We start from the raw sequence: 16,177 nt of genomic DNA, 5'->3' as shown, positions 1-16,177 counted from the left end.
CTCCCCTTCGTTGTCTATGATGACTTTAGTTCTTTGTTACAGAATCCAAATTTTTCTCTCTTTTTTTTTACCTAGTTTTGAATCAATTTGCTTGATTTTTGTTTGTGCAAATTCCAAAAGGAAATATTTTATAATCGGATCGGATTTATCGGATCGGACATCCGATAGAGGGAATATCGGATATGGATCAATCATGTAAGAATCCGTCGGATTATCGGATCGGATCGGATCACTGATTGTGCTTATCGAATTCAGATCGTATAGACTATGATCCAGTCCAAATCCGATCCGTTGACGGGTCTAGGCTCCAGGTTGATACCTAAACCTCCCATCTGTATTGGTCTACAAACTTGCTCCCAGCAACTAAACTCCTCCTCCAAACCAACCAAGAGGAAATTCCATTAAAGCTACTCAATCCGCTTAGCCACATAAGAGGGGATCTAGAGCAATATCATGATGCCACTTGCCACCAACAATGATTCGAAAGTTATAAGATTTCTCAATAAGTTGGTAAATGACAAAAATAAAATAGTGGTCAGATTTATTAGATCTTCATTATAGCCTAATATTTAGGCTTTTGTTTAGGGATTTGATTTTTATTCAAATTTGATTTTTATTCTCTTTCCATATTTGTAATTTTCCTCTTGTATATAATGATAATCAGGCTCTCAGATTGAGTACGCCAATTTTACCAAATTACTTTTTGGCATCATAGCCACCAATCATATAATTCAATTTGGTATCAGAGCCACCGCCAAAGATGGCGGCATAAGCCTCATCTCCGGCGGCGGTCCAAGGTTCAGCCACCACGCCATCTCAAGGCGTCATTTTTCATATTTCTCTTTCGTCATTTGATTTTGTTGGAGCTCTCTGTTTTGGCCCAAGAGAATAATGCATGGCCTTTTTCTTGGCATTGAGCCTAATGTTTAGGCTTTTGTTTAGGGATTAATTTTTATTCTCTTTCCATATTTGTAATTTTCCTCTTGTATATAATGATGGTCAGGCTCTCAAATTGAGTACGCCAATTTTACCAAATTACTTTTTGGTATTAGAGCCACCTATCATATAATTCAATTTGGTATCAGAGCCACCGCTAGAGATGGCAGCATAAGCCTCATCTCCGGCGGCGGTCCAAGGTTCAGCCACCACGCCATCTCAAGGTGTCATTTTTCATATTTCTCTTTCGTCGTTTGATTTTGCTGGAGCTCTCTGTTTTGGCCCAAGAGAATATTGCATGGCCTTTTTCCTAACGTTGTTCCGGTATTTCTAGCTTTGTTTCGGATCTTTTTCCTCTCTCGGATGGATCGCTCCAGTGTAGGGAGGCTCTCCTCCCAGGTTAAGACCCCTTGTTTTTTTTGGGGTATCCCCTTAGCATTTGACATGTGCTAAGGGCTCTCAGTGCTATTTGTGCCTTGTTTAGGCTGCCGATGTGTTTGGTAGCATTGTCCTTTGCCTTGTTAGACTGCCAGTGTGTTCGGTAGCATCATTCTTTGCCTTGTTGGGCTGCCGGTGTATTCGGTAGCATCATTCTTCGCCTTGTTGGGCTGCTGGTGTGTTCGGTAGCATGGTGTTCGCCGTTTCCATATCTCCAACAGTATTTATTGCCTTATTTGGGCTGCCGGTGTGTTCGGTAGCATTGCAATCTTATCGTGGAAAGTATACAGTTGTTTCACGTCTTGATATAGTCAAACTAAGCTTGGTTAATATATTCCCTACAGCTTGAGGGGGAGTGTTGGAAATCATATCATTGACTCGATAATTGTGGCAGATTTATTGGGTCTTCATTATAGCCTAATGCTTAGGCTTTTGTTTAGGGATTTGATTCTTATTCTGATTTGATTTTTATTCTCTTTCCATATTTGTAATTTTCCTCTTATATATAATGATAGCCAGACTCTCAAATTGAGTACGCCAATTTACCAAATTACTTATTGGTATCAGAGCCACCTATCATATAATTCAATTGAACCTATAACGCTGCATGGAAAACCAGCCTACGTGATTTCCCACCTAAACAACCAGCCTACGTGATTTCCCACCTAAACTTGATATATGTTAGATCATTAGGATTTAGCATTGGCAAACTTTGTGACAAAAAGTAAGTTTGTACTTTATATTTCAGTTTGTTTATTTTTTATTGTTAGTTACGTTGGTTAGAGTTAGAAACTTCATGATTCAAGGACTATTGAAGATTAAGGTATCAAAGAGCATGACGGGTATAATGGGTAAATTCATCTCTTAAATACGTAACTCACCCATACGAATTTTTAATTTTGCATCATGATCAGTCATTATTAAGCTTTGAAATGCCTACAAAACAGGTTAAAATTGAAAAATCAAGTTTTATGAAGAACATGGAAGTTAGATCGGTCAAACCTTCTTCAATTGACCCTTACTACCCAGGTTCAACTGAATAGGATCAATCAAGCTGTGCGGGACAGAGCTTCCTAATTCTTTTACTCAGAAACTCTATATAAACACTCAGGGTTCACATACACATGTCAAGAAATACATAAAGAAACATTGAGTGCATAAAGACAACTAAGAGAACATCTATTTTTCTTTCCATCTTCTATCATTCTGCTTTAGATAGTGAATGACAACTTAGAGCATTGAAGCATTATTTGTGAAGAAAATCAGAGATAAGACACCAAATTCACATAGAACAAGAAAGATTGCAAGATATGGAGATCAAGCACAGGAAGAACAGTGGACCGTGTTAGTAACAGGCTCATAAAATTGATTACTGCATCGAAATCCAATTGCCATGATTCCTTCCAACTCTATCTGGCCTTAGTGCAATACCCCCATTTTCCCATCCTTTTCTTATCTAAAGTAATATGGACACTGTAAGCCATGCACGGGCACACTAATTGAAAAACAAAACATTGATACTTTAACAGATGGTTTGCCAAGCACAACCTTTAACAAGTAGTTTCTCTGTTTCTTGATTCCAATACCTTATATGAAAAACCTTAGGCTCCTATGCAAGTGATAAAAAAGAAACTAACCAAAGTTAAAAAGAAAACACACCACAAGACAACATTAACAATTCATGTGTATAGGCACTTGGTCTCTGTGTACAGTCAATCTGATAGGAGACAAAATCAATTAGTATACAAGAGTAACAAATTACATTGACACATTGAGGCATACACTTCGCCTATGAAAACAATAAATTGGATGTTTGAACCAAGCCTGAAACTTTAACTGTCAATCCATCAAGCACATTGCACTCCGAACTCAAAGGGCTAATCCCAATGCAGAAACCGGTTGTCACAAAACCAAATTCTCAAACTTAGTAGTACTTTATGTTGACTTTAAGAGATAATCAAATCAAAGAGTAAAGTATAAGAAGAAGAAAAAGAGAAGAAAGAGGATGAGAGAAAAAGAGAGAGAGATGGGGAAAGAGAGAAAGAATGAAAGAGTAGTTTCATCCTTCCACCACATTATATTTATAATAATAAGTTTCAAAAATTACACATAAGCCCCAACATTATATAAGTAATAACAAATAAACCCCTGACAACACTCCCCCTCAAGCTGGTGCAAAGATATCTATCATGCCCAGCTTGACTAACATATTTTGCAAGCAAGTCTTGCTCACACCCTTAGTCAAAACTTCAGCACCCTGATCATGTGTGTTGACGTGTGGAGTACAAATCAGCCCAAGACGAAGCTTTTCCTTGATGAGTGCCGATCGACTTCAATGTGTTGTGTCCTGTCATGTTGAACAGGATTATGGGCAATGCTAATAGCAGCCTTGTTGCCACAATACAACTTCATTGACTCGCGAATAGGATAACCTAACTCACCCAACATCGTTCGTAGCCATAACAACTCACAAACTCTATGTGCCATGGATCTGAACTCAGCCTCTGCACTAGATCTAGCTACTACAAACTGTTTCTTGCTTCGCCATGAAACAAGATTACCTCCAACAAATTGCAATATCCTGAAGTAGATCATCAATCTATCGCATACCTTGCCTAATCAGTATCAGTATAGGCTTCAACACGCGAGCCGCCATGACGGCCAAACAATATCCCCTTACCATGCAAACCCTTGAGGTAGCGAAGAACATGATGAGCTGCCTCAAGGTGAGGTGTACATAGAGCATGCATATACTGACTAATCACACTAACAGTGTAGGCAATATTTGGGCGCGTAAGAGATAGGTAAATCAATCTCCCAACTAATCGCTGAAATCTCCCCACATCGTCTAATGGGTCTCCATCTACATCATTAAGCCTATGGTTCTGCTCAATGGGAATATCAATAGGTCTAGCTCCAAGCCTGCTTGTTTCAACCAACAAATCTAACACATACTTCCGTTGAGAAATGAACACCCCTTTCTTTGATCTGCACACCTCGATGCCAAGAAAGTATCTCAATGATTCGAGGTCTTTAACCTCGAACTCTGTCCCCAAGAATGACGTCATTCTATGAATCTCTTCTGAATCATTTCCAGTGATAATAATATCATCAACATATAGAATAAGGGCAGTGGTGCAGCCCTAGTGCTTCTTAATGAAGAGAGTATGATCTGCCTAGCTCTGTGTGTACCCTACTCTTTTCATAGGAGTGTTGAACCTCCCAAACCAAGCACATGGCGACTGCTTTAACCCATACAAGGATTTATTTAGCTTGCACACTAAATTCTGACCATTAGCAGGCTTAAACTGGTGGCATAGTCATATACACCTCTTCCTCCAAGTCACCATGAAGGAAAGCATTCTTTACATCCAGCTGATGTAAAGGCCAACTCAAATTAGCTGCTAAAGAAAGAAGGACACGTATAGAGTTCATCTTGGCAACTGAAGCAAATGTTTCCAAATAATCAATCCCATAGGTCGAAGTGAAGCACTTTGCAACTAACCAAACTTCATAGTTCTCAATGGTTCTGTCTGCATAATACTTTATTGTGTAGACCCATTGGCAGCCTACTGGTTTCTTACCCCTAGGTAATGGAACAATATCCCAAGTACCATTCTTCTCAAGGGCCTTCATCTCTTCAAGCATAGCTTCCTTCCATGGAGTTTGACTGAGAGCATCTGAAACACTAAAAGGAACAGACACAGAGGAGATACACGAAGTGAAAGCACGATATGTTGGAGATAAGGCATCATAGGATACAAACTAAGATATGGGATGTTTTGTACAACTACGAACACCTTTACGATAGGCAATAGGGACATCAAGATTATAGGGATTTGATCTGTATTAGGAGTATCTTTAGGGATTGGATTTGATCTGATCTTAATTTGATTTTATATGATATTATTTCATCATGTGCCTATTAGAGGCATAAGATCAGTGATTTGATTTACTTTCCACTCATATAATATTCAGACTGTAATATAAATTAGGAGCATAGCTAATGAGAATTTGTGGCTTACAAGAGCCTTTTACATTCAACTTGGTATCAGAGCCAAGAACACGACACACACTCCACTGCTTGATCTCTACTTCATATTCTCTTGGTTCATCCTCTCCTCTTTTTGTGTTCTTTAAATTTTTCAGTCACCAACCACTAAACCACACCCAAGCAAACCAACCCCTTCAAGGGTATTTCTTCTTCCTTCCATCGCTTCATGTGGAAGAGGGGTCTCTCTCTAAACCAATGACCGGCTCGGTTGTTATGTGCTGTTGACGAATCGTCCAGCCTATTTTCATTCTCTACCGACTTTCATACGGTCAGTACATGCAGTTGACAAATTGTCCAGCCGAGTTTCACTCTTGCAGACAAAGCTACTCACTTGGAAGACTTCCCCAGCCCTTGTGACTTGCAGACAGCAATATTTAAAATCTGCAATTTGGTAAGAATCTGCGATTTGATTCTATACCATCACAATCTGAGAAATGAAATCTGCTCAGACTAAGGATAATGCATCCTATGGGCATAGTTCCCAAGCCCAAAGGATTACTATAGTTTTATTAAATGGGAAATTTTTCCGTCTTGATCGAGATCAATGAGACTTTATTTAGGGAGTCGGGGTAAAACTGATATTAATTGGGCACTATTAAAAAACCAACACCTGTTGAACCACATATACACAATGGGACATTGATAATTGTACCATTCTTGGGTGGTTATTCAATTCTATGGAACAATGTATTTATAATACGTTTATGTATCATGAAACTGTACACACCTTATGGACTGCTCTCACTAAGACTTATGCTCATGCTCGTAATGAAGCCCGGATCTATGAGTTGCATCGAGATATCTCACGAGCTACCCAAGACGATTTGAAGCTGTCAGTTGCAGATTAATTTGCCTTTCTTCATTCACATTGGGAGGAACTTGCTCACTATGAGTTCCTTGGTGGCTGCAGGGATTATCAAGGCAAGACACGAGCGCCATCAAATTTATCAGTTTCTTATGGGACTCAGTCCAGAATTTGAGGCCCTTCGTGCTCAAATTCTGAATACTAAACCTCTACCCTCTCTTTTCAAGGCTTTTGCTATTATTGATGGGGATGATTGTCGACGTCAGGTTACACCTTCGATGGCTCCTGCTACACTTCTTGCACCTGACACAGATCAGATGGCATTAGTCGCTTCTTCTAGACCAACTAGTACTCGCAGCCGTGGCTGTGGCAGTAACCGTGGACGGGGGAGTTCTACCATATGTGCACATTGTGGAAAAAACTGGTCATGCTAAGGATAGGTGCTTCCGGCTCTACCAACACCTCAGATCTAGCAGCACTACAACTTCTTCTACTGCTGCTGTTGTCAAGTCCTTTGGTGCCCATGAGCCACCTGCTCCTCCGTCTGGATGTATTGATATGCATCAGTTGCATACACAAATTAGATATATTATCCGAGATCATTTATCACAAGCATCTCTCCCTTCAGCTACATTTGCTGCAGCTCACTTAGGTACCATCCCTTCAACTTCATCAATTGCAACTCACTTAGGTACCCCATCTGCATTTCATGCCTCCCAGTCTGGTATTGTTCCTCCAACTTAGGTGCTTCTGATCACATGACTGGTGAGTCTCAATATTTTTCGGATATAGAAGCATCCTCCAGGCAGGTACGCCTTGCTTTCTTTTACACTGATCATTAGTAAGGGTACTGTCCCTTTATCTCCTGATTTATCTTTATAGTTTGTTCTTCATACGCCTAACCTTTCCCCTTATTATCTGTTAGCCGCTTAACTCGTTCGTTGGCCTGCTCAATGACTTTCTTTCTTGATCACTGTGTTTTTCAGGACCTAACTACGAAGAGGATTTTTGGCAAGGGGTATGAGAGGGACGGGCTGTACATCTTTGGGACATCTCCAATTCTTGCACATGCTTCCGTATTACCAGACTATAGAAGGCATTCTTTTATGAACCAAACTCTTGATTTATGGCATGCTCGTCTAAGACATGCTAATTTTCAGCATTTGTTATCTTCGTTTCCAACATTACGAACAACTTGTAGAACCCAGTTTCGGTGCGTTGTGTGTGAGCTTTCTAAACACATACGCACCTCTTATATTTCGCACATACATCGTAGTCCTTGTTTATTTGATCTTATTCACTCTGATGTATGGGACCTTCCCCTGTTACTTCTTACTATGGTCATTAATATTATGTGACGTTTATTGACGATTACTCTAGTTGTACTTGGGTTTATTTACTTAAGTCACTTTCTGAAGTATTGTCTACATTTATTTCTTTCTTACAAATGATTAAAACCCAGTTTAATACTATAGTTTAAACCATCCGGTCAGATAATGGGAGGGAATATATCTCTAATGATTTTCGGACTCATCTTAATCAATTGGGGATTCTTCATCAATTGACATGCCCTTATACAGGAACAAAATGGATTGGCGGAATGTAAATCGTCATCCCATGAGTGTTGTTCGATGTCTTTTACGTGGTATGCAAATTCCTCAATCTTATTGGAATATGGCAGTTCTCACTGTAGCTTTTTTGATTAATCGAACCCCTAGTCGAACTTTAAGGGGTAAGGTTCCATTACACAACACCCTTTTCCCTATTACTCCTCGTATTTTTGGATGTACATGTTTTGTTCAGGACCGACGTCCTACACGTACAAAGCTTGATGATAAAGCTATTCGTTGCGTTTTTCTGGGTTATTCGACTATGTCGAAAGGGAACCGTTGTTATGACCCTAGTACTCATATATCACTCTCTTGATGACACTTTTTTCAAAGATGTTCCCTTCTTTGGCACATCTTTTTGCAAGTCCCGTCTTCTTCTACTCCATCAGTGACTTTCTCACCCTTGGCTCGGCCTGCACCAGTTCTATCCTCAACATCTCCTCCTATGGCTCAGCCCAAGTTTCACGTATACACTCGTCGCCCATGAGATCCCCCTCATGCTACCCTGCCACTATCCTCTTATGGTACAGGTAATCCTAACCCTGCTATTCCCAATTCTACTGTAGATCCTGCATCGCCTACTTCTGATTCTGATTTACCTATTGCTCTCCGCAAAGGTAAAAGGACTTGTGTGACTAATCATCCTATTGCTCAGTTTGTTTCTTATCGGGGACTTTCACACAATTATCGGGCATGCCTTGCTGCCACCTCAGCTATTTCCATCCCTTGAACTGTATCTGAGGCTTTGCAAGACCAACATTGGATAATAGTCATGGCTGCTAAGATGGATGCCTTGCAGAAAAATAAGACATGGGAGCTTGTTACTTTACCATAAGGAGAGAGGACTGTTGGCTGTAAATGGGTATTTACAGTCAAATATAAACCAGATGGTATTGTTGATCGCTATAAAGCTAGGCTGGTCGCGAAGGGCATTACACAAACTCCGGGGAAGGACTTTAATGCCACTTTTGCTCCGGTCGTCAAGCTGACTACTGTCCGCCTTCTTATTTCCTTTACGGCTTTCTACTCTTGGCCTCTTCACCAGTTAGATGTGAATAATGCCTTTCTTTATGGGAATTTGACAAAAGAAATTTATATGGATCCTCCTCCTAGTTTTCGGCTTCAGGGGGAGTATTCAAGGAAAGTGTGTTGCCTTCTAAAATCCTTATATGGACTGAAGCAGTCACCTCAAGCATGGTTTTCAGTGATGTAGTTATTTCTTTAGGTTTCACTCGATGTCACTCAGATCACACATGCTTCTTCCATCATAGTCCAGAAAATCATTGTGCCATTATCTTAGTATATGTTGATGACATAATCGTCACAGTAAATGATGCATCTTTCATTGACAAGGTAAAAATAAACCTTGGGCAGGATTTTGAGGTTAAAGACTTAGGTCCTCTTCGATTTTTTCTTGGTATTAAGGTTGCATGCTCTAGGCATGGCATTTCGCTCTCTCAGCGGAAGTATGCATTAGACCTCCTACAGGACACTGATATGCTTGGGTGTCGTCCTGCTTCCTCTCCTATGGATTTGATGCATCGGCTTCATGCCGAGTCTCGAGACCTTCTTCCAGATCCGTTTGCTTATCAGTGCCTTGTTGGCCGCTTAATTTATCTAACAAACACTAGACCTGATCTCACATTTGCGGTTAGTGTTGTGAGTCAGTTCATGCATGCTCCTCGGACCTCACACTTAGATGCACTATACTAAATTCTTCGGTACCTCAAGTCCTACCCAGGACTTGGTCTATTCTACAAATCCACCACTTCATCTTATCTCGTGCTACACCGATGCTAATTATGCTGGATCTTTGACTGACCGTCGCTCTACTTCAGGTTTCTGTACTTTTCACGGGGGCAATTTAATTTCTTGGAAAAGTAAGAAACAAAGTGTTGTGTCTCATTCTTCTGCAGAGGCAGAGTACCGTGCCATGGCTTAGGGCACTTGTGAGATCCTCTGGCTTCGTTCCTTATTGACTGAGCTAGGATTCCCTGTATTTAGTTCATCAACTCTCATCTGTGATAACCGGTCTGCTATTATGCTCACATTTAACTCAGTTCTTCATGAGAGGACAAAGCATATTGAGGTTGATATTCACTTTCTCAGGGAGAAAGTGCGATGTGGAGTTATCCATACTTCCTACGTTTCTTCTACTAATCAGCTTGTTGATATCACAAAGTCAGTAGGACAATCTGCTCTTCACTCTGGTATTGGCAAGCTAGGCTTAGTTGATATCTTCGCTCCAGCTTAAGGGGGAGTATTGGGAGAAAATATAGGGATTTGATTTATACTGGGAGTATCTTTAGGGATTGGATTTGATTTGATCTTAATTTGATTTTATATGATATTATTTTCATTATGTGCCTATTAGAGGCATAGGATCAGTGATTTAATTTACTTTCCACTTATATAATATTCAGTCTGTAATATAAATTAGGAGCATGGCTTATGAGAATTTGTGGCTTACAAAGAGCCTCTTTTTTTTTTTTTTTTTTGATAAGTGGCTTACAAGAGCCTTTTACATTGAACTAAGATCTACAAGAATACTATTGGGAAAAGAATTAGAAATATCAATGTCAACTGAGGAATTACTTGGATCGAGGGAGACTTATTGGTCCTGGGGTGAGTCAATGACTTTTTTTGCCCTCCTAGTGTAGACAATTGGTTGCTTTCCCTGCTACAAATCATTAGTGGTAGGAGGACCAGACATTTTATCAAACAGTTTATGGGTATTAATCCTCATAAACAAAAACAGCAACAAAATACAGAGAGAACCATCTCTCTAACACACAAACTTCAACTAGAAAGATTACCGTCTTCTAAGATGCATAAAAAAGAGACCACGCAGTCACCACACAAACCCTAGAAAGTAACAAAGTAGACCATACTAGAATCGCGAATGACGAAGAAAAAGCCGTTGTTGCAGAACCTCGCGAACACGAAAAAAACACCAATCGAGACTGCAATAGTTGGATCCGCGGTACCTGTGGATGTGATTAACACTACTTCCTTACAAACAAATCCCATCTTGGAATCTCTTCAAAACACTTCACACCCACTAGGGTTTACACAAACTTGCCCTAAGGTTTTAACTGTACACCTAGAGCTTTACAAACCTTGCTCTAATACCATGTTTACTTTAAAAGAGAATCAAATCAAAGAGTAAAGTATAAGATGAAGAAAAAGAGAAGAAAGATGATGAGAGAAAAAGAGAGAGAGATGGGGAAAGAGAGAAAGAATGAAAGAATACTTTCATCTTTCCACCAAATTTTATTTATAATAATAAGTTTCAGAAATTACACTTAAGCCCCAACATTATATAAGTAATACTACCTTTATCCCAAAAAAAGATGTCGCGTTTAGGGAACCATGACTCAAATTGTGAGTCACGATTCCCCAAACGCGACATCCTTTATGGGATAGAGGGAGTAACAAATAAGCCCCTGACAACACTTTATAAGTTTTTTGTTTCCAGTACCCTAAATTTAACCTAAGGTTCTTCTCGAAGTGATAAATAAGAAATTAAATGAAAATTACAATGAGACAACATAAACAATCAAGTGGTTAAGTAAATACCTCAACCTAGGGACAATCTAACAGGAGACCAATCCAATAATAAATAAGAGATTAAAAAATTATATTTAAAAAAATAACTTCCCTGCAAAGCTAGTAAATCCTATGAAGCCTCTCTCGCAAGTCATAACTCAATTGAACTTCGATCCCATTGCTTAATGATAACTATGGCTTTAATACCTCCATCACATCAAGCCCCTGACAACACTTTATAAGTTTCTTGTTTCCAGTGCCCTACATTTAACCTAAGGTTCTTGTCAACGTGATAAATAAGGAATTAAATGAAAATTACAATGAGACAACATAAACAATCAAGTGGTTAGGTAAACACCTCAACCTAGGGACAATCTGACAGGAGACAAATCCATTAATAAATAAGAGATTACAAAATTATATTTAAAAAAATAACTTCCCTGAAAAGCTAGTAAATCCTATGAAGCCTCTCTCGCAAGTCATAACTCAATTGAACTTCGATCCCATTGCTTAATGATAACCATGGCTTTAATACCTCCATCACATCTTCAAACCAACTAAAGAATCCAAAAGCCTTTAGATTTCACCATGAATTCTAAAGAGGAAAAGAAATATAAGGAGGGACAACACTGCTTAAAAATCTTTTCATCCAAGCACAACAGTTTTTTATACTCCCTAAAAGTTCATAGGACCAGAACCCAAGGCTCTGATAGAGAATCGCACAAGGACTACTGATCTAGACCTGGGGATAAATACGTTTTGTAGAATTAGATGACTGTTGACATTGTTTTTATAAAATAAAATTCATAACAGATTTTAACAAAAATTCAATCTCAGAATATAGCATGTAGTAAAAATCTTAAGCAACTCACAACAATTAAAGTAGTAAAAGCAATAAATAGTGGACACCGGATTTTTTCAAAAAAGGGAAAAACCATGGGACCTAGTCCAGGCAAACCAAATCCACCAAGAAAGAGATTAAACCTAAGTTAATAGAATTTACCTCAAGAACCCCTAGTTACAAGACTCCAAACTATTTCACCAGAAAATCTTCAGACAATGCTTCCGCTCGTTAATAGCATCCACTCCTCACAAACCTGCTTCTCTAGTGAATTGGTCTCAATCATTAGTCATCTAGGCATCAATCTGGTTGTGGATTGAACAGTAGTGTTGAACTTCGTTGAAGTACACAGCGAAGGATGTCAACACAGAAGAGTACACTCACCAACTAATGCTACTGGTGAACGTAAAGAAAAAGAGATGCACTCTCTAGAACTCACAAAAAATCTGCACTAACTACAGTATTTTGTGTGTGTGAGGTCCAAGTCTGCCCTAGTATTAGGTATTTATAGGCAGCAAAGTGGTAGAGACGTATTAGGTTTTGTAGAGTTTAAAATAAAGATCGTAAGTCCACTACTGGCTTCTGTGTTTTTCTAGGTGATTCTCTCATCTCCTGGAAAAGCAAGAAGCAGACAGTTGTTGCTCGCTCCTCTGTTAAAGCTGAGTAACGTGCCATGGCTGCTACTACAGCGGAGATTGTTTTGATCAGATGGTTGCTTGGTGATATGGGTGCTCCTATTTCTGTTCATACTCCCATGTATTGTGATAACAAGAGTGCCATTCAAATTGCACACAATTCTGTCTTTCATGAGCGTACAAAGCATATTGAGATTGATTGTCATTTTGCTCGCCATCATCTTCAGCTTGGGACTATCTCTCTCCCATTTGTTTCTTATACTATGCGGTTGGTTGACTTCTTCACGAAGTCTCATACTATTATGCGTTTTCGTTTTTTTCTAGGCAAACTCTCGATGCTTCTTACTATCACATCGTGAGTTTTGGGGGTGGTGTTAGAGGATTAGTTTTATATTTGAGGGCAGTCATGTCTTTTCCCTCAGTTTATTAGTTGAAATTATTTTATATTCTTGTATATTGTATTACTTTGTATTATTGAATAACAGCACCTACGTTTTTCTTCTCTTCTCTTTACTGTTTGCACAAATCTAACACAAAATAAAGTTGAAAATTTCTATTCCGAACAGCTCGATCGATCGAAGTTGAGTTCAATAGATCGACATGTCTCTAGAAGGCTTTGATCGATACCTTGATCAATCAAAATCTCCTGCGGGTTTATGCTTGGAAATATTCCAATATAGAAGTTTACAAAAACTTTTTCATGGAAGTTTAAAACAATATAGCGAATCAAATTAAAATCATGAAAACGTAAGAACCCTAACAATGCATGCATAAACCCTAAGTTGGTGAGTGCATCGATGTGAATTTACCTTTATACCCTTGTAGACAAAAATTACCAGGTTACCATTGAATGCAACATAAATTCCATCTTTAGACCTTGGGAGGAAACTAACACTAACTTTTGTAAAAATTAAAACTAAGCTAGAAATTAAAACAAAAGTGTAAACACAGTCTTGTTTTACAAAGTATGCCAACCTAAGTCCGATTGGCCTAACACTCCCTCTTTGTTCCCTATGTGCACTGGGAATTTAAGCAATATTTTGGTCACAAAGAAAAGAAAGAAAGTGGAAAAAATACAAATCAATTTCATCACATGCTTGAATTATATATAATCAGGCTTCTGGTCCTTGAATTGAATCACATGCCTATCCACAAATCATGTTTACTCGTCTCCAAAGTGGAGAGAACAGACCAAGTAGCCTACTGCAACTGCTTCAATCTAGCACAATTTCTGACACGCAAGCCTTGGTCTTATCAACTAATAGGGGCAATAGTGGTAATTGTAGAGGAATATGAAGAGGTAAGGAGTCTCTGCTATAGGGGTTTGATTGCCTTAAGGCAGTGAAGCAAATAAGGTGAGAGACCAAGAAAATGAGTGTTGCTGGGATTTACATGGGAGAACTTCTTGCGCTCCACATCATGTTAAAGGGGACCATCCCAACGGACGAACTGCATATAGCACTTTGTTATCCCATATGGCTTCTACAAATAAAACTGCTATTTTCATTCTAGAAGTGACCTGATGAAATCAAATGCTATTGGATCGTGATAATAATGTTTCTGCCTCTATTCTCAAACAGTAAAGGATAACCTTATAAAAGCCTTTCAGCAAATACCTCATATGTCAATGCATCAGCCAGTCCGTGAATGCGATCAATGCGGATGCTCTTGCCAAAGAGTTTAGAAAAGGTGGAATCACCATGACGAGATTCAAGAGCTAAAATGATGCTACATCCATCCTCCCCTAGGTTGTTAACGAACCCTTGCATACATGAAGTTGCACCAGCACCCCTACTGTCACATGTTCTCACGCAAACCATGTCTCCAGGAGAAAGGGTAGTAGGCGGTAACCGGTGATTTCCCTCCACCCTAAACAATACCAAATGCATTCCACCTAATCCTGCATTCACAATCCAATTTGTAAGATGAAACTGTACTAATTAGAAAAGAAGAAAAAAAGACAAAATTGAAGGTGAGTATGAATAATCTTTGTATGTCATATGAGTGCTAATCAATGTTTTTTGTAGAAAAAATAAAGAGTTGGTAATGTGACCTGTAGATGTGCTAACTGCATTCAGATTGCAAATGGTATCACAGAGTTCTTGCTCAACCTGGCAATGGCTAACTAAGAATTCAGTAGGTTTAAGTGAATCAGAACTCTCGTTAGGTGTGGGAACAGCATTGAGCTCCTCCTGCGTAAACTCCAATTCAGCATCCCTTTCTATACGAAGCAAATCGGACATCCGCTTTGTATAATCATCAATTCTGGCCTGGAGAGCCTTGGCCTTGTTGAGATCCATCCCTAAACCAGCGTGAATGGTCTTTGGCTGGGAAACCTTGCGCGCAATCGCTCTATGCTGAGCTGCAAATGCACCATTTGGGGCCAATTAAGCCTTGATTGAATAGAGATCCAAAATATTTAGATACTTAAAAAGGAAGTGGGTAATAAAAATAGAGAGAGACCTGAATTGGCTAGATCCTTGAGTAGCTTCCAAGAATGGGTGTTTCGCCAATCTTGGACCAAGGATTTGCGCTGGAGGTCCTGGAGGACGTCTCTCAACTCCCTCTGGAAGTGATCGAAAAGGGTGGGATAATGGGTGCAGGCCTTCAAGCAGACGGCCTCTAGGCCAAGGGGCATGGGGACGGCAGTGAAGTAAGGCTGAGCCTGGATGACAAAAGTGAGACCTGGTCCCATCCTTCGCCTGATGAGCTCAGAGAACTCCCCCTCCCCCTGCAATTCAGCGTCTGCGAAATCATAGGCCATGGCCTTCATGCCCTGGCACATCCACTTGACCACGCACTTGCCAAGTTCCCTCCGCCCCAGTGGGTCTCCATTCTGATACAGAGCACCCACATTAACGGGCCTGCTGCTGCTGCTTCTATTTTTCTTGACGGCCGCCTCAATATTATTCTCCTCTGCTGCTGCTGATGCGCTTGTACTCCAACTAGTACTGGCCTTGTTGAGGCTGCTGCTACTATTACTAGTGATTGAAGTGTTTTTGTTGTTTTTGGTGGTGCCAACACTTCTACTTCTTCTACTTCTACTTGTATTTCTCTCGGTGGTCTTGTTGGTATTGGTGTTGGTGCTATTGTAGATGAAATACTTGTGGTGTTGTTGAGATAAGAATGTGAATGATGAAGACGATGATAGAATGAGAGAAATGGAGGAGGAGGCATTGGAATTGTGGGGGCACAAACGGAGTGTGAGGCAGCTTGGGGATTTCAAAGCCAAGGTGGAGATGCTGCTACCATTGCCATATAAAAAGCATGATGATGATGATGCTGCTTCCATCTTCCTTTATTATCTAT

The 16,177-nt window shown here is 39.7% G+C and overlaps 1 protein-coding gene across 1 annotated transcript in view; it reads right to left on the bottom strand.

Moving 5' to 3' along the window:
- Positions 1–16,177, bottom strand: part of LOC132268316 (uncharacterized) — a 66,096-nt gene that overhangs the window by 49,033 nt on the left and 886 nt on the right. Inside the window, exons 2-4 of the mRNA XM_059769164.1 lie at positions 15,332–16,173; positions 14,922–15,230; positions 14,485–14,768 (exon numbers count right to left, since the gene is read on the bottom strand). Of these exons, the coding sequence (XP_059625147.1) occupies positions 14,485–14,768; positions 14,922–15,230; positions 15,332–16,160 (1,422 nt within the window). The 5' untranslated portion in view covers positions 16,161–16,173. The remainder of the gene's footprint in view (positions 1–14,484; positions 14,769–14,921; positions 15,231–15,331; positions 16,174–16,177) is intronic.

This window comes from Cornus florida, unplaced genomic scaffold (assembly GCF_030987335.1).
Source record: "Cornus florida cultivar Cherokee Brave unplaced genomic scaffold, ASM3098733v1 CherokeeBrave_3.0.0_Hap2_Chr08, whole genome shotgun sequence".
Taxonomy (NCBI): Eukaryota; Viridiplantae; Streptophyta; class Magnoliopsida; order Cornales; family Cornaceae; genus Cornus; species Cornus florida.
The sequence above is the reverse complement of the archived record's forward strand: the minus strand, read 5'-3'. Positions and strand labels throughout refer to the sequence as shown.